The sequence below is a fragment of the Myotis myotis genome, unplaced genomic scaffold (genome assembly GCF_014108235.1).
Source record: "Myotis myotis isolate mMyoMyo1 unplaced genomic scaffold, mMyoMyo1.p scaffold_m19_p_11, whole genome shotgun sequence".
In the NCBI taxonomy this organism is placed as follows: Eukaryota; Metazoa; Chordata; class Mammalia; order Chiroptera; family Vespertilionidae; genus Myotis; species Myotis myotis.
The window spans coordinates 24,185,294-24,210,714 of record NW_023416315.1 but is presented as its reverse complement, the minus strand read 5'-3'; the positions used below and the strand labels follow the sequence as shown (position 1 = coordinate 24,210,714).

Here is a 25,421-nt window from a genome sequence, read left to right as displayed (position 1 = left end):
TATTTTTTATTGATTTCAGAGAAGAAGGGAGAGCGAGAGAGGGGGAGAAACATCAATGATGAGAGAGAATCATGGATGGCTGCCTCCTGCACGCCCCACACTGGGGATCGAGCCGCAACCCGGGCATATGCTCTGACCGGGAATCAAACTGTGACCTCCTGGTTCAGAGGTCGACGCTCAACCACGGAGTCACGCCAGCCGGGCTCTGTCTCCCTATTAATGAAGGTTTTGTTACTTCCAATTTAGAGAGAGTTCGTCTGGCCAAAAACACAAGCCAGAACTAATTATCAGTAACAAGGGGCAATAATACTTAGAAAATAGGTCAACAGTAAGTTTTTCCTAAACTGAAGCTGTTTATGAAATTCTAAATGTCACATGTTTGTTGTAAATAGCAAACAGGCCGAAGCCGGTTTGCCTCAGTGGATAGAGCGTCAGCCTGCGGGCTGAGAGGTCCCAGGTTCGATTCCGGTCAAGGGCATGTACCTGGGTTGCGGGCACATCCCCAGTAGGGGATGTGCAGGAGGCAGCTGATCGATGTTTCTCTCTCATCGATGTTTCTAGCTCTCTGTCTCTCTCCCTTTCTCTCTGTGAAGAATCAATAAAATATATTTTAAAAAAAAATAGCAAACAGAATTACATAGATTATTCATACACTGTACATAAGCACATGCATTATTTATTTGTAATGAAGACACTGTTGTTTCTAGCATGAATCATGTATTCCCTCTGGTGTTTTTCCTTCACATTTGCCTCTAAGGCTGTCAAAGGAGCACTGAAGAGCCGCGTGTGGCCTTCGGGGAGGGAGTTGGCCACTCCCGCTCTGTGGATTTCTGTTCCTTGTTAGGGCAGCTGAAACACCAATCAACACCCCCCCCTTTTTACCCTCACCCCACGCAGGACGTCTGAATCTGCTGAAAATGGTTCTGTGGCTGTGACTTGAAGATCACATGCAGTGAAGTGTTCATGTTGCCACTTTTCCTGCACATTCTGCAGCCAGAACTAATCTGAGCGTATAAAATTCATGTTCCAGACGCGCTTGTTTTGACATTTAATGCCTGCGTTCTGCAGCGTGACATAAATATGCTGTACGTTCTCTGCAACTGACCCTGAGTGATACAACACAAAGCTTTGAGAGCAGTTACCAACAAGTATGCAGGTTGCTTCCACATTTAGATGGAATTGCACAGAGATCTTAACGCGTGCTTTTGAGTACGTTTCTCAACCAAGGGGGGTCTGAGCAGCTGTTTCAAGCACCTTCTGCACAACATGTGTTATCCATGCACATAATTCACAATTTCAAGTGACCGAAGATACACACACACACACACACACACACACACACACACACACACACCATCTTCGCAGCACTAGCCAGCACTGGGAGGAGCTGGTCATCTAGCTTAGAGCAAAGGAAACCTAATTGTGACATTTCAGCATGAGCTGGGTGAGTGAGTCAGTAAAGGAACAGCAGCAAGTTGATCATCCATGAGGCTGGAGATTCCGATTTTATTTGGCGAAGGACCTTAAAATAGGGTCCAAAGGGAAGGAAGTTACTAGGAACTTCTTTGGCACTGTGGAGTCGCAGCGTTGAAAGCGTGCCTCTCGAAAGCGAATAAACATGCTGAGAGCGAGTGAGTCAGAAGCACATGAATTGTAAGAGGTTGAACCCAAGAGGCCACATCAGGCAGTGCTGCTTAATACCATCACATGATCCGCCCTGAGGCCCACATTTAATTAAAAGGAGTGGGGCGCAGGAGAAGAGGCTGCTGTTTGCAGATGGAGCCGGAGGAGTTGGGAGCTAAGCCTTGATTGCTGGGTCCAGAGAGCACGGTCAGCATGGAACGTGCCTACTGCTTCCTGGGGTGTCTGCTTCTGGCTGCAGGAGTGCCCCTTGATGCCGCCAAACGTGAGCGATTCTCAAAGTTTCTGTGTTTAGCCCGTTCCCTGGCTAGGGGCTGCGTGCTGGGCTGTCTGGAGTAATGTCGTCTGAGCCAGAGCTAGACTCCGTGCTCAGTCATTTCTTCTGGAAACCGCTGGGAATGTTGGAACCACAGCAAAATGCCGCGAGCTCCATTCTTTGCTTCAGGCTCATAGAAACTAATAACCGTGCAGCCTCTCTCTGATGGAGGTTTTCTTTGTTTATTTATTTATTTATTTTCCCCATCACAGTTGGGACCTACTGTCTTGCCAGAGGGGAGGGCGGGGGTGCGAGGGGAACAGTCTCTGGCCTGAGAACAGAGCAGCGCTTCCCCCGGAACTTTGGTTTCGATCCGGTAGGGTAGAGCGCTCAGGTCAATCGGCCCGAATCTGGAGACAAGCTCGCTAACAATCCCAACCCAGAAGCCCACCCCCAGAGATTTCTCCCCAGAGCTGCGTGAACTCGCGGCCGCTATGGTGAGGTTACTGCGAGAAGAGCTGGAGCCCAGGCCTCTATTCTGGTTTGCACTGCAGGTTGGCGACTTGTTAACAATACAGATGCCCAGATCCCAGAAACAAGAATCTTTGGAGGTGGGTTGGAGCACCCTTATTTAAAAAGCTCCGCCCTAGCCAGCTTGGTGGATAGAGTGTCGGCCTGTGGACCCACGGGTCCGGGTTCGATTCCAGTCAAGGGCACATACCTCGGTTGCAGGCTCCTGCTCCGGCCTGGGCCCTGGTCAGCGGCGTGCAGAAGGCAACCAATCGACTTTGATGTTTCTCTCCATCTTTCCCTCTCTCTTCCACTCTAAAAATCAATGGAAAAATACCCTCGGGTGAGGATTTAAAAAACAACATAAAAAGCTCCTCTTGTGAGTGGAATGCAAAGCCAGAATTTGAGCCATTTAGGTCAGATGCAGCCCACTGGTCCAGTCCAGGGGTGGGTGGCGATGGCGGCCCCGTGCTCCGCAGTTAGAGTGGAGCAGGAGTGAAGTGTGCATCACCCAGAAGGGCCACCCCACCTGGCTCCAGAAGGCATTCACAGGATGAGAAATCTGGGATCCTGGTTCTGCTGGGGCTTCCCCGGGCCCAGGGGAGGGAGGCGCTGATAAAGGACCGCATCTGCATCCCCACCGGCAGCCTGTGTGCAGGCTGCTTCCCTCAGGTCATCCCCGCAGCACCTTCATGGTGCAGCCGGTCCTCGCCCAGTCAACAGGCGAGGACACCAGAGCCCGGCCTGCTGCTCCCCTGCTCGGCCTGAGGGAGCAGCATCTCGGACCCTTGGCCGGAGGGGCCTGCGCACACATCCTTCCCGCCGCCTCCTCGCGGGAGAGAAGTGTCTGTAATTAAGTTGTCCTCACAGAGTGGGAACCCGAGAGAGGAAGGAGCCAGGAAACTGCTGGCAGCCCTGGAAGGCAGAGCGCGTGTCCCTGGGGCTGGGAGGCCCAGGCGGGGCGGGATGTGAAAAGGGGGCGTTAGGGGTGCAGGAGCCCCAAGGTGGGGGCAGGGAGTGACATTTGGGGGGAAATAGAGGGAAGTGGCCAGAGGCATGACCAGTTCTGTTCAGGTCCAGGGAGACCCTGCCCCGCCATCTCCTGGGACTGGGCCCCGTGTCTTTGACCAGGGACTGGGGTGGGTGCCAGGGCCCGAGAGCACTGGCCTGTGTCGGCCTCACGTGGCTTGTGCACAGCTGGGGAGGCCGGTGTCGTGATGATCCCGTTTTCCAGACCAGGAAATAGGCCACAGAGAGGCCAAGAAACTGGCCCCAGGCCACACAGCGGGTAAGGGGAAGAAGGCCGCTGCCACCCACTGTCCTTCCTGCGGTTGCACGGCCGTGGGCTCCCTGCCAGCTGTGGGCAGGCACAGTGACTTAGCTCCATGCAGCTTTCGTTTCCTCCTTTGCCAAACTGGGTAAAGGGGTTCTTGAGAGATCAGCTAATGACAGGTGCTTGGAGTGGGAAACCTACAAGGTGGCGATTGTCTTCCTCAAAGAACCTCCTGGGTGACTCCCCAGGAGTCCGGGAGGTGGAGGGACCGAGAACTGACCAGTCAGTGGAGGCCTGCGCCCAGCTCTAGCCTCCTTTCCACCGACACCCCTTTGCTCTGCTCAGTGAAACAGATTAGCGGGTTGAATCTCTTTGAGAGGAGCCCCAGCCCGTTAAGCAACATAACAAAACCCTGATGTTCCTGGCTCCTCCTGGCCCTAAACCAGAGCTTCTGGCCACAGGAAACGGGATGGGTAGGATTCACCGCGTTTCACACGCTAAGGGATCCTTACCGCTGTCCAATCACAGCCCTGGGAGGAGGGAGGGAGAGGAAGGTGCTGACAAGCTGGTTAAGGATCAGCCTCAGCCGCAGTTGGCGATGGGCGAGCAGGGAGGCCAAAGTGCCCACAGGAAAGCCAGGGCTGAGCTAGGAGTGACTCCATTGACCTTCACACGTATCCCCACCCCCAGCACACCTCTCTTTTTCCCCTTCTAGTCTGCTTACTATTGGGTGTTTTTTTTCTTCTTCTACTTTTAATTCAACTTTTAACTCTGAGGTCATTGTAGATCATATACAGTTGTAAGAAATACTACAAAGAGATTCCCCAGTGCCCTTTACCAGGTTTCTCCCAATGGTAACATCTTATAAAACTAGTGTATGGTATCACAATCAGGATATTGACATTGATATAGTCAAAATACAGACAGTTCCATCACCACAAGGGTCCCTCATCCCTTTAACAGCCAAACCCACCCAGCCCTAGCCCCTAGCAACCACCAATTTATTTTCTATATTTATAATGTTATGTAAATTGCATCGTTACAGAATGTCATCTTTGGGAATTGGATATTTTTTTAACTCAACGTACTTTATTGACGATGTTGCATGTGTCAGTAGTTTGTTCTTTGTTATTACTGAGTGGTATTCCATGGCATGGATGGACCACACTTTAACCCTTCACCCAGTGGGGGATATCTGGGTTGCCTCAGCTTGGGCTGTTTGAATAAAGCTGCTAGGAACATTCATGTCCAGGTTTTTATGTGAACATAAGTTTTCTTTTCTCTGGGATAAATGCCCAAGAGTTCAATTGCTTAGTTGCATGGTAATTACATGTTTAGTTTTACAAGAGACTGCAAACTGTTTTCCAGAGTGATTGTACCATTTTACATTCCCACCAGCCATGTATGAGTGATCCGGTTTCTTCCCATGGTCACCTACATTTGATGTGTCCCTATTTTTCATTTTAGTAATTCTGAAAGGTGTTTAGTGGTGTCTCATTGGGCTTGTAATGTACATGTCCCTACTGGCTGGAGATACTGAACATCTTTTCATGTGTTTCTCTGCTGTCTGCACAACCTGTTTAGTGAAATGTCTGTTCAGGTCTTTTAATTGGATTGTTTGAGTTTTAACATTGAGTATTGAAAATTCTTCATATATTCTAGATATCAGTTCTTTCTTGGAAATGCAGTTTGCTAATATTTTCTCCCAGTGTGTAATTTGCCGTTTCATCCTCTTCACATGGTATTTCACAGAGCAGAATTTTTTTCATTTTAATGAGGTCTCATTTATCATTTTTTCCCTTCAATGGGTCGGATTTTTGGTGTCACGTCTAAGAATTCTTGTCTAGCCTGGAGCCTGAAGACCTCTCCTGGGCTTTCCACATTTTTATAGCACCATTTGCTGGCTTTCCTCCATCAGATTGCTTTTGCATCTTTGTAAAAAATCAGGGCATTTTTGTGTGGATCTATTTCTGGGTTCTCTATTCTGTCCCATGGACCTACGTCTATTTCTTGTCACTCTCCTTTTAATTTTGTATTTTTCCTTGACTTCTGACATTTAACATCAGAAGAAAGATCTGCTTTGATTGTGTTTCTGGAAACACTGCCTTTCTCTCAGGAGCTGAGGAAAAGGGAGATTCTTGAGAACAGTGGGAAAAACTGGTTCTTGGAATCAAAAGGTGTGAATCTTCATTTCTCCTCCATTAAAGATGATCCTGAGTGGATCCTCTCACTTCTCTGAGCCTGAATCTCTTCATCTATAAAACAAGGGGTTTTGAACTAACTAATCTTAGTTCTTTCCAGATTGAACATTCTACCATTCTGTGACTCAGTTCGAGTAAATTTCCAGTTACAAACATTTATTGATAAGCATGCATTTCCTGCCCTTGCTTAGTAGTATCATTTTTCCAAATAGGAACAATCTCATAGAATCACAGGACATTTGGTTTTCGTCTGATTTGAAGGCCCAGAGAAGACATGGCCTGGGGTCACCCAGCCTGTCTAGTAGCTGAACCAAGACTAGAGACCAGATTCTGTGACCCCCAGTTCAATGTTCTTTCCTATTCCATCTGCCTCCCTTATAAGAACGGAACAACACACCGCTCCCTCCTCCTTCCGGGAAGGAGGAATAGAAGACAGAGGTTAGTGGCATCCATTCCATACACTCCTCTGACTGCCTACCAAATACCACCCTCATGGAAAGCCTCTTCCAGGGTTTAAGAGAAGACAGCGTTTCTGGCTGGAAGAATCCACAACCACACCAAGAAATAAGACCATATGAATTGATGCAAAAACAGTTTATAATGGTGTATAATCAGGAGCTGACAGAGTTTTGGGCTGTAATGGATTACTTAAGTAGGTTGAGTAAGACACTTAGTATCTCAATAAGTCCAAAGGTAGGCAAGACTAGCACAAGAGCTCAGCAATATCATCCAGAACTGTTCATCCTTCCATTCTGATGTGTTGGCTTGCTTCCTCAGATTTGTGACTTCATGGCTAGGGCTACCCCAGCTCCAGGCATCACATCATTGCCCTACCATCTCCAAAATCTATTCTGAGTAGAATTACCTAAATACACCAAGTAAAAGATAGAGTGAATTTTTTAAAAAACCAACAATATGCTATCTATAAGAAATCCACATATATATATATATATATATACTGGTATATGATGGAAAAGGATGTGCCAGTTCAACACTGGGCATTAATATCAAGGTATTCTCAGAAGAAGGAGTATTACCAGAGATAGAAGTCAATTCCTCATGATAAAAGGATTAATTTATGAAAAAGATTAAACATTCAGAGCTTCAAAATACATAAAGCAAAACCTGACAGAACTGAAAGAAGAAACTGGCAAATCCATCATAATAGTTGAAGATGTCAACATTCCTCTCTCAGTAATTGAAAAAACAAGTAGACAGAAAAACAATAGGAACCTAGACGTCTCAAAAAACACTGCCAACCAGCCTGACATAAATAACATTAAAATCAAACACTTTGCTCAACAACTGTAGACTATACAAGTGCCTATGGGACATTTACCAAAACAGACCGTATGCTGGGCCACAAGAAAAGTAGATTGTTCAATAGTGGGCTGTCCACTAAGCATCTCTTGGAATCCTGGAGGCATTCCTGAGCCTGGCATTCCTTTAGCCAAGTGAACAATTCAGGATGGGAAAAGATGCAAAAATTGATCTGAAAACTATTGGTATCTGTGTTTTCCTGATGACATTGTGTAAATCAAAATATTCAGAGGAGATGTGTTGAACAAACAAATGATGGCTAAGAAATACTGACTTTCAAATTTTTCTTTGATTCATCTAACGTACATGAAGTTATAGTGTCTGAATACTTTTATTAAAGGTATTTCCAGCGGAGATTTAAAAAAAAAAAAAACCTTAACCTGTTTGACATATTGGAAATATTATGTATGTTCTTTCTAACCTTATGGAATAAAAAGTGACTTTAACCATTGTTAGGTAAGTATTAAACGAGGAATAGAGTTGACTAAATAATTGGTTTTTCAAATATTGGTACAGGATTTCATGATGTGCTGAGCAATGAAAGAACTTCTGGTCATATGAGGAAGCACAGCCAATTAAATGGTTGGTCTTCAGATGAAAATGAATGGAATGAAAAACTCTATCCAGTGTGGAAAAGAGGAGACCCGAGGTGGAAAAACTCCTGGAAAGGTAAGTGGAATAATTCAACCCAAACAACTGTCACTTCCTATTTAAGTCCGTCTGAGATCATGGACTTGGAAATCACGTGGCTTATGTTTCTTCTGTGAATGACAGTGCTCTAGGCATCTGGATTTGGCAATCTCTCTTTTATCTCAACACATCACTTTCTAAGTCACGCATACACACGCAGTTTGATCTCCTTAGAATTTACAAGTTTATGGTTTTTGGAAGACTTTAGAGAGTGAGCAGGTTTAGTCTCAAACCTATTTAACGAATGTGTGAACAGTCCTCTCCAGATCTGAGACTCCAGAGTAGTTTGTGACCATCTCAACACTGTGGCTTGTCAGGAAGTGAGTATCTTTCTATTCACATGAATGAATGACTTCTTCATTCATTGGTTTTGAGTTTTAAAAAAAATATGAACTTTTAGTACTTGGCTTCTCAATCCAGTTAAGCAGATTTTAAAACTTATTTTAAGTGAATGTTCTTTCTGTGTTTAGAGAATTTTTTAACTGGTCTGACTTTTATTATTTATTAATTCCTTTTATTATTTATCTTCTAGAATGTTGTATTCTGATAACAACGTTAGGAATCCATAAAATAAATTAATTTATTGTAACGAGGCATAAGGATCCTCTGTCTGGTCCTTAGAATTAGATGTAACTTGATGTCATTCATCAGTGAAAGGAAAGAGATGCTTGATCATGGAGCTCCATTTTTCTTTGCCCTAGGAGGCCAGGTGCAGGCGGTTCTGACCAGTGATTCCCCAGCCCTGGTGGGCTCAAATGTAACATTTGTGGTGAGCCTGGTGTTCCCCAGATGCCAAAAGGAAGATGCCAACGGCAACATAGTCTACGAGAAGAACTGCAGAGATGGTAAGGAAAGTTATTCACTTCACAGGAACACGCTAGTTCTCCGAACTACTGGAGACCCAGCTCAGAAACCTTGATCCTCGCAGGAGCTGCTCCCGTAAATGCAAGATGCTGCTGCTATCATCCCATGTCACCCTCTCAAGTTGATGATGGGGAGGGTGAGAGTGTGATTCTACTCAGTCCCTTCACCATTAGCCAATGATGACTAATGATGACTTTCAGCAAACGGATGACTCTTTGCTACTTGGAACCCTCTTGTCAAGCTCAGTTTTTTCTTAGTGTCCAGGTGATTGGACAGAGAATACCTTGTTGATTCTCAAGTTTTGGTTTTATTACTTGGAATTCTTTTGGCTACTCAAGGAATAGCCAATTTGACAGATGTTTGCTGCTTAGAGTCATTCTGCTCACAGGTATTTCTTAAGCAAGTGCTGTGTGGCTAGCACAAATGACAAAATATCTCATTTTGGATTTGTTTTGCTCTTAGTTAAAGCAGATAAGTTCCTTGTTAAAGACTGAAAATACACACAAATACATTAAGGGAAATTTTCTCGTTGGAACTGTACATTCTTAAAAATGCCAAGCTAATTACCGGGATTCTTCAATCAGTGACAAGGCTATTAAATGCATCTAATGATCTAATTTTATCATTTAGAACTTCAATTAAATGGTCAACATGTTCATTCCTTATTAATTTATCATATTCCTATGAGGAAAACACTAGATTCTGTACAGAACAGGTTTGATACTTAAAAAGTGTTGTATTTAAAATTCCATAGCATTTTTCTCTTTTTTCCTAAAAAAATATGCTGATTCATATGAATGTTTCAAATGACAATCTAGCCCTCTGAGCATTTTTTGTATGAAAGAGTTCCTTTGACTTATGAAAATTCTAATGAAATATTGATCACCACTACAAAGGCCTGGGGATCAGTAAAGAAATGACTGACTCCAGATGTAGGGCAGGGTTGCAGGTGAGCTGGGGTATCTCCCAGCACGGGGGAGGGGGGTGCTCAGAGACTGATGGGGACCTGTCACAAGGACACAGAAGCCGGCTTGAAGGGGCTCTCACTAGCCCTGTTTGAGTCTATTGAAGAATAAAAATACTAATTGCTGTAATGGATTGATAAATAAAAAACTCCGTAAATGTCAGTGATATAAAATACCAAGAGTTGTTCTAGATGAAAAACAATACTGATTGTGACTTATTTAAAACGAAAAATGTCATACGTACAGAAAAGTACTAGTAGAAAGTAGGGTACACTGAACAGCCAAACACCCTACCTACCTTCAACAATTTAAACATTCTGGATATTTGTGGGGGTTTTTGTTTGTTTGTTCTCTCTCTCTCTCCTTCCCATCCTCCCCTCCCACCTCCCTCCCTCCCTTCCTTCTTTCCTTTTTTCCTTTCTTTCTGAAACAAAATAGCCAAATGTAGTATGTGGCCTTGATTACTGTGGGAGGTGGTATGGCGTGTGCCTGTGTAAGAGAATGCCCTTATTCTAAGGAAATGTGTGCTGAAGTCTTTAGGAGTGGCCAGTCATGATGTACGAGTCAGGAAGAAAGGCTACAGATAGAGTGCATCCAAATAAGAAGAAAAAACTACCCTCAGTTTGGTTTGAATACAGTTGTGATTTGGAGACTCAGTGTGAAGATAAAGTATATGGAGTGAGATCTCTAGATCAAGCATGTCAAACTCAAAGGCTAACACGGGCCAAGCAAATGAGGCATGTGGCCCACGGGCCGCGAGTTTGACATGCTTGATCTAGATTGAACATTCCTGATTTTTGTTCTATATACTTACTGAAATAGAACATATATAACATATACAGAAAAATACACAGATCATAAATGCACCATTGGATGAATTCTAAATATTAGGGCTACAGTTGTTCAACTATATTTAAACTAGATTTGAAAAAATATGAAAAGTGTCTAATTCAATGATGAGCATTGAGCAGTCTGATCCAGACGATGATCACAGTTTTCCTTTCTCTGCTTAGGAACAGGCCCATCTGCTGACCCGTATGTTTACAACTGGACAGCGTGGGCCGAGGACGCTGACTGGGGAAATGACACCAACCAAAGCTACCACGTGTTCCCCGACGGCAGGCCTTTCCCGCACCACCACCACCACCACCGGTGGAGGCAGTGGGGTTTCGTCTACGTGTTTCACACACTTGGTTGGACTTTTACAAACCCCTTTAGCTTTTCCTTTATCTTTCCTTAAAATTTAAAAACTTGTCTCTTTTCTTATTCTATAATCAAGAATTAATAACATTGAGAGTTTAATCACAGTTAACCTGTTAACTTTCCTTAGCTGGGATGTATATGGCTTAGTCTTGCCAAATTTCCAGGACACCAAAGAATTAAAAAGAGGGGGGGAACCCCTGATTCAGCTTTCTTTGTTAAAACAAAACTCATTTTTTTTCTATCTAAAACAGTAATCTAAAAAAAAATACTAATATTTATTTATTTATTTTTAATATATTTTATCGATTTTTTACAGAGAGGAAGGGAGAGGGATAGAGAGCTAGAAACATCGATGAGAGAGAAACATCGATCAGCTGCCTCCTGCACATCCCCCACTGGGGATGTGCCCGCAACCAAGGTACATGCCCTTGACTGGAATTGAACCTGGGACCCTTCAGTCTGCAGGCCAACGCTCTATCCACTGAGCCAAACCGGTCAGGGCTACTAATATTTATTTACTTAAATGGCACACAGATGGGCATTTGTTGATTTATTCTTTAATTTTTTATATTGTCAAATGAATTTTTAAGAATTAAAGAAATGTTTTTTTTAGGAAATTTGGAAAATGCAGAAATGTACAAATGAAAAATCAGTCGCCCATAATTAATACCAGAGGTTATCACTGTTAACATAATGGTGTTTTCTTTATTAGTATTTCTTGATTACGATTATAATGTACACACATTTTTTCTTAATGTCACGAGTATTTGATGACATCATTAAAATTCTTTATATACATTATTTTAATGACTATATAATATCCCATTGTGAAGAAATAACATAATCTAACCACTGCTCTTCTTTGGCATAGCCAAAAAAAGAAAACTTTGTTTTCTTTTTTCACCCACAAATGGTATCCACTTTGCATTATTGCTAGAAATTTAGGTTATTTCTAGCAAAGCTGCTAAGTCCTTAGTTAAAAATGTCACCAGGTGCCACCTGGCTCTGAGGATTTGAAAATTGCTACCAATAGTGCAGCCTCCAAATTTCTAAATGTTTTGTCTTTTATTTCGTAAATTAGAGAAAGCTTCTCTTTCTCCAATTAACTATTTGCAAATCAAAACAAAATATTAATAATGCATTCTGATCGAACGAAGTACAAAATACCTGTCAAATATTATGCCATCTATTTAAATCAGTTGATTTAAAGCTGACTTTTTTCAATGCATGTCTGGCCCTTTGTCTGTCACCTCACCCAGTGTCATGATTTCTTTGACCTGACATGGAGTTTTCACGGAGTCACTTACGCTTACTGACACTCAGAGTCTGTTTAGCCTAGTTAACATCCACTAACTTAACTAGTTAAGATGTCTTTATTTGCGATCAGCTTTTAGCCAGGAATTTTTGGTTTTCTAACAAGACTATTTTGAATTCCCATCTTCTGCTGAGGTCTTAGAGTTAACTGATATTGTCCCTCAACTAGGCATTGCCCCTGAGGCCTCTCTCAGTGCCAGAACTAACATTTTCCTCACATATGATAAACCTCCTCAGAGACTCCATCAGTGCCGCCTCTGCATGTCACTGGTACGGGGGCTCCAAATTACACATCCCTGAGACGCCTAGTGTATTTTCCTAACACCTTTGACCAGGCGATAAACATGGTCTTTCACCACCCCCACCTCACAAGCATCCATCTTACGATACCTGTCCTTCCAATGACACAGCTATACCAGGTGACTCAAAAGGATGAGAAACATCCTTGTGCCCTGAAGGAGAGGAGTCCCTTTCATTGCTGGACAGCGGCAGTTAGATTAAAGGTTAGGGTTCAGAAAGAAAAAGAATGGCTCCAGGGTGTCCTAGAATGCTTTTATAGAACCGCTCCGTTCCCTTTTATACCCACCCCACCGTCCATCACTTACTGCCTATTTATACGCAGATACTATTAGAAAGTGGAGGATTCCAGTCCCCTTAAAAAAAAAAAAAAGCTTCTTAATAATATAGCCAAAATAGTAATATTATTACAAAAATAAGGTTGATTCTTGGATACATTTTTTAAAACGCCATTGGCCGCTTCACCATTACATTAAATGTATTTCCTGTGGGAAATACATCTATTTCAAGTGCCAAGTCACTTCTTTATAGTAAGTGTTTATTTACGAACCAACGACTGCATTATCCCACCAAACGGCTCTGTCCGTGTTACCCATGCAGTTACGTTTATTTAACTGTGGGTTTGTTTTATGAAGTTTTATGTAACAGCCCTTCCTGGTGCCCCCTCCCCAGAGCAATCTCAAAATGTCCGTGGCTCGTCGTTAAGAAACAACTTCCTGTAAAGGTCATGTAACAGTAACCAGCACCTAACCGTTTCCACCCTCGCACAGGTCAGTATTACCAGAAGTTGGGGCGGTGTTCGGCGAGTGTTTCCATAAACACAACCAACGTGACGCTTGGCCCTCAAGTCATGGAAGTAGCTGTCTATAGGAGAAGCCGAAGGACATACACTCCTGTCGCAAAAGTGAAAGATGTGTACCTGGTCACAGGTCAGTGGTGTGAACGCTCAAGTAACTGAGGAGGAAGGAGGCCCTTCGTTCTGATGGTGTTAGTGGGCTCAGAAGCAGTGAGAGCCGAGTGTTCTGGGCGGGGTTACCATTCATCTGGACTCCTCCTCCAACTTATATTCAAGGATGTGCTCCCTCTGTTTCCAGATTAACGTGGGGAAACTCTAGAAAAACTTACCCAGGAAAAAGAAAAGTGATGCTGAATTATCCCTTATTTAAAATTTTAACCTAAAAGTGTTACTGAAGTCATCCACTTAAAAACCAAGCAATCATGCATTCTTTGTATGTATCTATATCTTTTAGATCAGATTCTTGTGTTTGTGAATATGTCCCAGAAGAATGACCGAAATTCCTCTGATGAAACCTTCCTTAGGGACATTCCCATTCTGTTTAATGTCCTGATTCACGACCCCAGCCACTTCCTGAGTGAGTCTGCCATTAACTACAAGTGGAACTTCGGGGATAACACTGGTCTGTTTGTTTCCAACAATCGCACTTTGAATCACACGTATGTGCTCAACGGGACTTTCAGCCTTAACCTCACTGTGCAAGCTGCAGTGCCTGGACCTTGCCCTTCACCTACACCCAGACCTCCAAAACCCACTCCTTCTTTATGTAAGTGTTTTCCAAGTGATCTTTGGGGGGGGTTCTTAACTGCTAAAAAAAAAAATGGCATGTAAGTCAGAGTGCAACATCCCTAGTTAAAAGGGTTGTGTAGAGACTCTGCAAAAATCTGTTGGTTTTTAAAGCCATTTTATCACTATTTTAAGCTATTAGAATATGGGCGAGAGGAGAATGTGCTCAAAGACACTTTGCAGGTAAACGTTGGTGACTTGTAAACCACTCTTTGACCTTCCTGGTTTTCACTGGCCTCAGTCACGTGCACAGGTGCTTCCCTCTTCTAGCTCACACATTCTTGTGCGTCTCCCAGAGTTTGTCGCTATGAGAAGACACACTGGCGCCTTGTAAACATTCAGGCCATCCCACTTTCCTTCCTCCCTCCCCCTTTTCTCTCCACTTCCATTCTCCTCCCTGCGCTGCCCACATCCACTCACTGTCCCATGAAGACACAGCCACACCTAAAAGCTCTTCCTAAATGGCCCAAAAGGAATGTACCTTCAGAATATTTCTTGACCAGCAAGCTGGAAAGACTCCAGACATTAAAACTGTTCCGGCTATAAAGCTTAATTAATTAAATCCCACCCTCTACTAACAGTACATGAGGACATTCCAGAAGTTCTTAAGCATCTACATTGGGAAGCCTCAGCTTCCCTTCCCCACTCAGCCATTAGCACATCTTAGCACCCCAGGATCCAGGGGGTTGTAATAGGCTGATATCCTCTCATTGGACACAAGAGGGCGCCATCACCAAGCCCAGAGGGACCACGCCATCGTGATGTCTAAACGTGTCATTGTTTTTACCAAAAACCTGTTTGTTATCAACAATAAACTATCATAATAGTGTTATTGATACAATGAGATATTATTAAACCAAACATATGTAAATCAAGACACTATAATTTATTACTAATTGTATTCTTTAAAATATATTTTATTAATTTTTAAAAATATATATTTTATTGTTTTTTTACAGAGAGGAAGGGAGAGGGATAGAGAGTTAGAAACATTGATCAGCTGCGTCCTGCACACCTCCTACTGGGGATGTGCCCGCAACCAAGGTACATGCCCTTGACCGGAATCGAACCTGGGACCTTTCAGTCCGCAGGCCAACGCTCTATCCACTGAGCCAAACTGGTTAGGGCTATTTTATTAATTTTTATTTATTGATTTTAGAGAGAAGAAACAAGGCAGGAGGGAAGAGAGAGAGAGAGAGAGAGAGAGAGAGAGAGAGAGAGAGGTGAAGAAACATCCACTTGTTATTCCACTTATTTATGCATTCATTGGTTGGATCTTACATGTGCCCTGATCAAGGATGGAGCCCACAACCTTGACAAATCCGCATGATGCTCTAACCAACTGAGCTACCCGGCCAGGGCCCTTCTGTCTGTTAAAATGTTAGTTTTTCTCCATTAGCCCTTTAATCATACCTTGACTTTATAAATATAGACACAGAGATATAAACTTGATTTTAGGTGTGTCTGCAAAACAAGATGTGCATTTTTATAAGCATTCTACCAATGATAAAAGCAACTTTCATTATTTGGTCATTTTTAAAAGTTTTATTTTGAAGTATAGCAAAGTCATGATTCCATGCTCTAACTTGACAGCTAAATTCTGCCTGTCAAGAACCCTAAAAGAAGTTCTCTAGTTTCCTGGAAGCAGCCAGCCATCTTTAATACGCTATGCATACCAATCTATTGCTACAGAACATAGCGGTTAAATTCCAGGATTAAATGAATGATTACCCTGTAACTTCCGAAGGACCACTGTGAGACTCAGGGGACATCCCCAAGAGTCTGCCACAGACCATCCTGCTGATAAACCGCTGCATTTGAACCCAACATGGCATCGGAACCTTCCGGGCTTTACCCAAGTGGCATTTCCCAAAGTGTGTGCCATGGAACACTTGCTTCCAGAGATACTCTGAGAAGTGCTCTGAGAAGGCCCCTCAGAGCAGAGGAGCTTCTCGCTCAGTCCCCAGTCAAGGCTCCGAGGAGGCCTGGCGAGCTCTCCCACAGGGCTTCGTGCCTGCGTGTCCCTGTGGTTAAAAGGGGGCCCTTCTGAATGAAGCTTGGGTGCCCTTCCCACAAAACTGGGTCCATTTCATGCCTTCTTAAATTTTAGAGAAAGTAATGTTGCATTTTCAGTATCATACTTTCTTTCCAGTCTTTTTATCTTGTTAAAGGAATACCAACACCTTAATTAGAGCTTTTGAAATTATAACTAATTATCTTTTTATTGGGGTAAAATTGCTGTATCACATTATATTAATTTCAGGTGTACAGAGCATTACATTCTTTGCTTTAATCAGACTCAAAGGGTTGTTTTTCAAAAGCATCCTGTGCCCACTCCTTTTCTTCCCCACATCTCTGCTCACCAATAACTGAGGGCTCTTAGAGTGTAAGTTTAGCATCTATGAGACAGCCAAACAGGGGGGAAAGTGCCTTCTTCCATGTTGCATGTTTCTTAATCTATGATGCACCTACCTTACTATTTAAAATTATATATCTTATATGTGCTATAGCATACCGTATCTAAGTAGATGTATAGAAGTGCATGATGGGACAAGGAAACTGATGTTTATTAAGTACTTCCTAAGTGGCAGGTATGAGGAGCAGGTTTTATACACCTCATCTCATTTAAGTTTCATAGTTCAACCTCACTAGGTCAGGAAGTATAATTCCCATTTTACAGATGAGTCCATTGAGGCAAAGAGAGGTGAAATAATATGCATGGTCTCAAGCAGCTAAAAACAAAGGATCTGGGATTTGAGTCCAGAAAACCTGCCTCCAAAATTAAAATATGTCCTTGTCTATGATGGCCTGCTTTATTTCATCATGACTGTTGTGTCACATATTTAAAATGGCTTCTACCTTTCATTTGCTTCCTGTGTTTAAGCAAAATATGAGATTGTGTTTACTTACATAATTTAACAATTATAATGCCTTACAGCTCTCACATCTATATGCATTGTTACACGTTTAGTTCACATTTCTACAGCAATTTAAAAGTAGAGGATTCTTGATGTTTTTCTAAAGAGCAGGCAGACAGGTGTTTAGATTTTTGGTTCTATCATGTACATCTTTTACATTCTCAGCAACTAACCTAAACTCTATTATTCAAACTCTGCAGCACCCGCCGGGGACAGCCTGCTGGAGCTGGGGGAGGTTCCCGATGAAGACTGCCGGATTAACAGATACGGCCACTTCAGAGCCATCATCACAATTGTAGGTAAGACTAGCAGGTGAAGGGTGCTGGAGTCTACCTCAGGCCACCCACTCACTTCACTGACTCTGGCGGGTGCGGGTGGGGAGCAGGGCCACCCACTCTCTGTCCAAGGTGAGGCCGCGCATACACGAGCAAAGACTCTACTGGTGTCTAGATTCCCACCTGCCTGCCCAGCCTTCCCACCACATCCCAGTGGAAATGAGCCTTCCGTGAGGCCCACATACTGATGAGCCTGCCCAGGCCCTGAATCTGCGGCCCCGTGGATCCCGGAAACCTGAATGAATGAGCCTTGAAAGAAGGCCAATGACAAGTGCCCACAACTTCTGCTTTCTTCCCTAGCTGATTTCACAGTCACACTTCTTGTATGTAAGAAACGAGAGTGAACAGGCCACCACACACATTTGTGCATTTCAGGCACAGCCCACAAGCACCCAGCAGAGAAGACAGGAGGGGTCTGCAGCTGGCCATGCACCCTGGGCCTCGGGGTGGGGGTAAAACCCACGCTGTGTGCCCTGGGGCTGAGCCCCTCATGAGCAAAGCTGGCCAAGGCCTGCACCCTGGGCTGCATCCCTCTAGGGCAGCCGTGGGCAAACTACGGCCCATTTGAAATGAATAAAACTATTGAAAAAAAAGACCGTACCCTTTTATGTAATGATGTTTACTTTGAATTTATATTAGTTCACACAAACACTCCATCCATGCTTTTGTTCCGGCCCTCCGGTCCAGTTTAAGAACCCATTGTGGCCCTCGAGTCAAAAAGTTTGCCTACCCCTGCCCTAGGGGCACCTTCTCCTGGAACGCCTGCCCAGAGCGGGTCCTACCTTCTAACACAGACACGGGATCCAGAAATGAAGAGCTAGGGTGGGCTCAAGAGCCATTCAGCTTGACTTTGAAAATGCTGCAGGGGCACGTATGCGAGGCGATGGGGTCGATTCCCGGATCTGGGGTGTGGTGTGTGAGAAGGCTGTCTCCGTTTTATTTGGCCTCCTGATGTGTTAAGGAGTAGTTTGATTTGGGCTGGTTTCCACTGTATGTTGATGTGTTTTTCCATGGGGGCTTGTTTTGTTAGAGGGAATTCTAGAGGTGAACATCGTGGATACGGCAGAAGTCCTGATGCCCCTGCCACAGCCCGAGGACCCCTTGATGGATTTCCTCGTGACCTGCGAAGGGACGTGAGTACTTCGCCTCCCTCAGCGGGCGGGTCAAGTGAGGACCCCGGGCCTGAGCAGAGGCCTGACTCCAGTCTCCCCGACTAAGTGGATTCATATTTCTAGTTCATCAGTAAGTCAGGACAAGAAAGGGCCCTACGAGGCCTTCTCAAGGATGCATTTGCTTTGCTAAAGTAGAGCAATGCTCATTACCTTTAACTGTTGATGAAGCTGAATAATAATTATTGATTGAACAGTTACTATGTTCTTACCAGTGTACATCTGTTCTCACACAATCCTGTGAGTCTCCTCATTTTACAGATAGGGCCACAGTAATTATAGAACTTGCCCCCATAGACAGTGGGTACCTGACAGCACAGTTCACAGGTCAAGGTCTGGCTCAGAAACCCACTCTTTTTTTTTCCAATATGTTTTTATTGATTTTAGAGAGGGAGGAAAGGAGAGGGAGAGAGAGAGAGAAACATTGATATAAGAGAGAATCATGGATAGGCTGCCTCCTGCATGCCCCCTACTGGAGATCAAGCCTGCAACCCAGGCATGTGCCCCGACCTGGAATCAAACCTGCGACCTTTTGGTGCATAGGACGATGCTCAACCAACTGAGCCACACTGGCTACGGCAGAACCCCACTCTTAAGCTGCCCAAGGCTCCTCCAGAGGGGCAAGAGGCCAATGTGGAATAGCTGGGTCCTAGCATTAATTAACCGCAATGCCTGATAATCCTGTCTCTCTTTATAATTTACAAAGCTCCTCTAGTGCATTATATAATTTGGCTTCCTACGGTTTGATTATAACTATATATAATAGACTAACTAGATACTAGTGAATATATGTACTATATCAATTAATTGTTCATGAATTAACTGATTCACATACATGTAAATCCAGTGATTAAAATGTATGTGTATGTTGCCCTAGCTGGCTTGGCTCAGTGGATAGAGCGTCAGCCTGCGGACTGAGGGGTCCCAGGTTCGATTCCGGCCAAGGGCATATGCCTGGGTTGCGGGCTTCATCCCCAGTAGAGGGTGTGCAGGAGGCAGCAGATCAATGATTCTCTCTCATCATTGATGTTTTTATCTCTCTCTCCTCCCTTCCTCTCTGAAATCAATAAAGAAATATATTTAAAAAATAAATAAATAAAAATACTTGCTATTAAAAAAAAAAGAAAATGTATGTGTACATAAATGTATAAATGAACAAGAGCGTGGGACGGTATAAAAATAGTAGCTAAGCCCTCACCAGTTTGGATCAGTGGATAGAGCGTCGGCCTGCGGACTGAAGGGTCCCAGGTTCGATTCTGGTCAAGGGCATGTACCTTGGTTGCGGGCACTTCCCCAGTAGGGGGTGTGCAGGAGGCAGCTGATAAATGTTTCTCTCTCATTGATGTTTCTAACTCCCTACCCCTCTCCCTGCCTCTCTGTAAAAAGTCAATAAAATATATATATATTTTAAATGGTAGCTAAGAAGCTCTTCAGCTTGGGGACTGAGGGTTGACAGGAACTAGAGAAAAAGCCGACTGAAGAGTGAGGCTGTGGCAGAGGCCAGGGCATGCCTCCATCGCAGCCCATGCCCCCATGGGACCCAGCATCAGAGCCCTGTCTCTCCCTCCAGGAAGTCTACTCAGAAGTGAAACAGTGACCAAGACAGTCCTGCCTGGCCGGCAGCCTAGTGGTCACCAGGACAGCTATCAGACATCTCTAGTTCAAGTCCCAGCTCCACCTCTGACTGCTGTGTGACCTTGGGCCAATTATTTTCTGTCCTGGGTGCTTCGTCCCTTGCTGCACTGGGATAAAGTTACTTTCCTCATAAAGTCATTGAGAGGAATAGACAGGCCATGTCATATATCTAAAATGCAGCGCCTCACACAGTAAATATTGTCTACTCAGCTGTCGTCGCTGCTGTTGCTGTATTTTCCTCTGCAGGAAGCTAGGCAGGGCCGGCTCCAGCATTTAATAATGTATTTGCCTAAGACAGTGATGGCGAACCTTTTGAGCTCGGTGTGTCAGCATTTTGAAAAACCCTAACTTAACTCTGGTGTCGTATCACATATAGAAATGTTTTGATCTTTGCAACCATAGTAAAACAAAGACTTATATTTTTGATATTTATTTTATATATTTAAATGCCATTTAACAAAGAAAAATCAACCAAAACAATGAGTTCGCATGTCACCTCTGACACACGTGTCATAGGTTCGCCATCAATGGCCTAAGACCTACGCCGCCTGCATCCTAGAGAGTCAGAGGGTAGAGGGAATGGCTTGGGCTTCACACAGGGTCCAGCAGCCCCCTGCCTGCCTTGGTGGCACATAATTTCTTCCTGTTCCATCCCTGGGCCTCACCTTCTGGACAATAAGGAGGAAACAGTAGCTCATTCCCAGGCTTGTTTAAGGATAAATTACGTGACAATTTAACGTCGCATGATTTGAGGAAAAATAAGGTGGATTTCAATTTTATAGAAATGATTTTTCCTTTAAAGCTGTTTCATCCCTCTCTCTCCCTCTCGGTGCCGTGCACACCCTCAGCATTCCCACCGAGGTCTGTACCATCGTTTCTGACCCCACCTGCCAGCTCGCCCAGGACACGGTCTGCAGCCCCGTGGAGGTGGCCATGGGCGACGCGTGCTTGCTGACCGTGAGACGGGCCTTCAATGGCTCCGGGACCTACTGTGTGAACCTCACCCTGGGTGACGATGCGAGTCTGGCCCTCACGAGCACCCTCGTCTCTGTCCTGGGCCGACGTGAGTTCTGTGTTTTGGTTGTGGGAGCATTTCATAGTGTAGATAAAGGGCATCGCGTTTCATACTGAAGAGCTTTGTTATCAATGTTTAATTTTATTTCAACGCAAAGTTTATTGAACTCTTGTTAATGTGGGTTTGAGGACTGGCATTAAAATCCAACAGCAAATCTATTTAGGGAAGAGATGAGAGAGAGAGAGACCGAGTGAAATCATGGCCAAAGAAAGCCTTTTGATGAAAAAAACTCAGCTCTGATCATGGAGCAGTAATCACAGGATCTGATCACTGAATGCGCAAATGGATTCCTATGCCAAGGGGGAGTGCGAACCAACATCAACAAATAACAATGTTCTCCAGTTAAACCATGGCAAAGGGGAGGCTGGGATCAAGTTGTCATGGAAGCCGCTGGGCAAAGATATGAGGCCAAGAAGAGAAATAAGAAATCAAGTGGGGTGCTCGCTTCAGCAGCACATACACTAAAATTGGAATGACAGAGAAGATTAGCATGGCCCCTTGAGTGTGGCTCTTCCACAAAATACCACGTGCGGGCACACACGGACAGTGCGATTGAAACTTCGTGGCCCATGCGCAGAAGTCGGTATTTTGTGGAAGAGCCACACTCAGGGGCCAAAGAGCCGCATGTGCCGACCACTGCCCTAGGCTGTGAAGCTTCCTCGGTGCCGGCAAACCACTGTTCTCTTATCTGGATTCAGTGCGAGATGCGTGTTCAATGCTTCTTGTAGTGAGTGATAACTTTAGGGGTGACCCGAGCCATCTGTCAGAATCCAAATTAAGGACGTCCAGGAGAGCTTTGAATCCAGTGGGGCTGTCCCTTGGTGACTCAGGTATCAAAGTCAGAATTCAGAAAAATAGATCATTGCTCAAAGGCAAATCCATAGACGCTCAGCTTTTACGCATTGATCCAATGAACACGCACGAAGCAGCTGCAATTCTTTCAACAGATTCTCAGTGAGCATCTACTCCGTGCCCAGCACGGCTCTAGGCACAGGCTATACGGTTCTAGGTCGAGTAGGGAACGAGACGAAGAAGACCCCTGCTTTAGTGAGCAGACACGGAGCACAAACAGATAAGAAGGCATTGTGACGAAATCAGAGCAAGGCAGGACAGGGAGAGTGACTGGCATGGGAGAGAGGTGACAAATACTGGCTTTTCAGATTGGGAGGTCGGGAGACTTCCTGCCGACCCAGCAGCGCCCACGTGGTGAGGGGCCTCCGCTGAAAGGAGACCGGAATTTGAATCATGAGCAGCCGGTTGCGATCCTTGCAGGCCACCTGCAGGGCCAGGGTTTTATTCTGTGCGTAAGGGGAACCACTGGTGGGATCGAAGCATGACTCTAATGGATGATTTCAGAATGTCCTACTGACTGCTGAATGCAGCAAGGGTCATTGGGGGTAAGAGATCTTCCCAGGGGAGAGGGCTGGTGGCTGGGACGGCAATGGTGGTGGCAGAGGAGATGGAGGGAAAATAGATCAACTCCAGTTATACTTTGGCGGTAGAGACAAGATTTGCTGGGTTCCTGGAATACAGAGAAGACATAACCCTTGCTTCGTGGTTCTCACAATTTAATAGGAGAAAAAATGTGTGTAAGGAAGTAATTGCAACACAACGGAATTGAGGCAGAGGAAGAGAGGCGAGCAGTGACCAAGGAAGGGGCGACCGCCGCCTCATGAACGTCTGGAAGGCGCCTCAAAGGGGTGGACACTTGAGATGAGCTGGGGAAGAACATTCCCCGCAGAGGGCGGGGGGATTTGAGGGTGTGGGGAGGATGGGCAACTCCCAGGTTTCCAGCACAGCGGGTGGGTAGGTAGGTAGGTAGGTAGGGGACCATGAGGCCAGAGCCGTGGGCGGGAGGATCAGGGAGCCCTCCATCACATGGGCGCTGCTGGGTCCACTGAGACCTGAGCGGGTGTCTTCAGGAAGTGACATCTCTCCTCTAAGCCCTTAACACAGTGTTCCAGACACGCTAACTCGTTCTCCAAATGGAAGATAAGCTGACCCGCAGGCCATGTATTATTTAATGGAAAAGATCGCTGAAAGCCAGAGGGAGCCGTGTATCTTCTGAGAGCTCCCTTTGTCATTTATTTAATTGCACTACAAGCTGCATGTCCTCCAGGTGGAAGCTGTCGCTAATCTGGTCTTTCTTCTGTTTTTAAGGCCCAGGCTCCCCCGTGAGAATGGCGAGTGGTGCCCTGGCCTCCGTGGGCTGCTTGGCCATATTTGTCGCTGTGATCGCCCTGGTGGTGTACAAGTAAGTTGCTGGTTCTAACACTTTCCATCACTGTGGTACATTGTTGAAAATAAGTAGCAATGTGCTGCGCAAATGGGCCATTTCCCCCTTTTTGGCTTTTAACCGTTTTGTGTGTAGGAGGAAAATCTTCCATTGAATGATGAATACCAAACTAGCCTGCTGATTTTGCTGCGGTTTGTTGTGTGTGTGTTTTTTAATCCAAACAACGCTACCAGATGTCAGCCACTTAGCAAAATTGTGTCAGCTCAATATTTAACATGGAAGCTCGAATTATAGTAAAACAGGCGCATGTCTTGCATGAAGAAGAGGAAATAAACTTATTTCCAAAAGACATCCGTGTCTTAGTAAAAGCCATAGATTAGGTAAAACGAAATGAACCCTTTTGTACTTGGGCGTGTGAAAGCTTGGGGAAAAGTAATATCTTCCAGGTGGGGATGTTTTAAAAATCTTTCTAACACATTGCTTTTCAGAAAACGCAAGGAATACAAACCGATAGAAAACGGTGCTGGGATCAACGGCAAAGGCCTGAACGTTTTCCTGGAGCACGCAAAGGTCAAGTTCTTCCCCGGCAGCCAGGAGAAAGACCCACTGCTCAAGAACCAGCCGGGAATTCTTTAAACCTTCAGCCTGATTTCTGACCAACAGCTCGCTCTTCAGTGCCGTGTGTGTGAGCTGTGCTAGCGTAGAGGACTATCAACTTTTTTTCCTAAACATTACTGTAAAATATATACTGTGGTTTAGGGAGGTGTAATTTTTTTTATAGGTTAAATGGCATTATAGAGAAGTGGAGAGACATTATATGGCATGCAGCCTCGGCCGTGTTATGGAACTGATGGAGTCGGTCAGCCGTGCTTTCTTTCATTATGATTTATGTTTCACTTATAATGTCTTAACATGATTAGTAGGATCGACATACTGTGTCCAAAGAGTAGGTGGAGAAGGTACTATTCATCAGAGTGACCAGGTTGCCTGGAAGGCGAGGCTGGACGCTTTCTAGCTTCCCATATACACACATGCGTACAATCAATGCACTGCACCCCTGTCCCTAAGCCCACGTTCCCAGGTAACTGACGCCTATTTCAGTGAGCACGCATGAGCTCCCAACAGAACAGCAGGCCAAGCCTCTACTATGATGCAGATGCTTGTTACACTAAAATAATAATAATCATCATCATCATCATCTAATCAATGGGTGTGAATATTTTTGCGACAACCTGCTCTGCCCAACTGTGTAAAGAAATGGTATCCATTCGCTTATCCCATGGACAGCGCTTTCTGTATGTCAGGCATGTTGCTCCACAGATGGCCCGGCACTCGGTGTTGACGGTCTTGTGTGTGTGTGTGTGTCTGAGTTTCTATGCTCTCCAGCGCATTTATTTGAAATTATATATTATGATTTTCCAAAGGAGACCCCTGGTTGTCCTACTACTTTCTCTATTTAAATGATATAGAAACTTGCCCTGGCCAGGTGGCTCAGTTGGTGGGAATATCGTTCCATATAACAAAAGGTGACAGGTATGATTCCCGGTCAGAGCACATACCCAGGTTTCGGGTTCAATCCCCAGTCGGGGCAAGTACAGGAGGCAACCGATCAATGTTTCTCTCTCATATCAATGTTTTTCTCTCTCTCTTTACCTTCCTCTCTCTCTAAAAATCAATGGAAACATATCCTCAGGTGAGGATTTAAAAAAAAAAAGATACAAAAATTTGGTCAGTAAGGGTTTAACCTCCATTTGTAACTAAAACTATTTACCATATGTCAGACATGACATTTTTTCCCTCTCTTCCCTGGAAAATAAAGTATGAAAAGAGACAAGATCCTGGAATTGTAATTATTTTTTAATTTGTTGTTTGCCTTTTGATTTTATTTATAATTTTGGCACATAGAACGTTGTTTAATGTGGCCCATGGAGCAAGAG

The 25,421-nt window shown here is 44.5% G+C and overlaps 1 protein-coding gene and 1 pseudogene across 1 annotated transcript; both read left to right on the top strand.

The window, feature by feature from the left end:
• The first annotated feature begins 1,718 nt into the window (after positions 1-1,718).
• GPNMB (glycoprotein nmb) lies at positions 1,719-25,320 on the top strand. Its single transcript, XM_036327897.1, has 11 exons — positions 1,719-1,906; positions 7,718-7,870; positions 8,593-8,736; positions 10,734-10,913; positions 13,305-13,463; positions 13,785-14,096; positions 17,235-17,333; positions 18,400-18,502; positions 21,022-21,236; positions 23,409-23,502; positions 23,973-25,320. The coding sequence occupies exons 1-11, from the start codon at positions 1,837-1,839 to the stop codon at positions 24,118-24,120; spliced, it is 1,677 nt and encodes a 558-aa protein (XP_036183790.1). The 5' UTR covers positions 1,719-1,836; the 3' UTR covers positions 24,121-25,320.
• LOC118666668 lies at positions 21,686-21,747 on the top strand (annotated as a pseudogene).
• Positions 25,321-25,421: the final 101 nt, after the last annotated feature.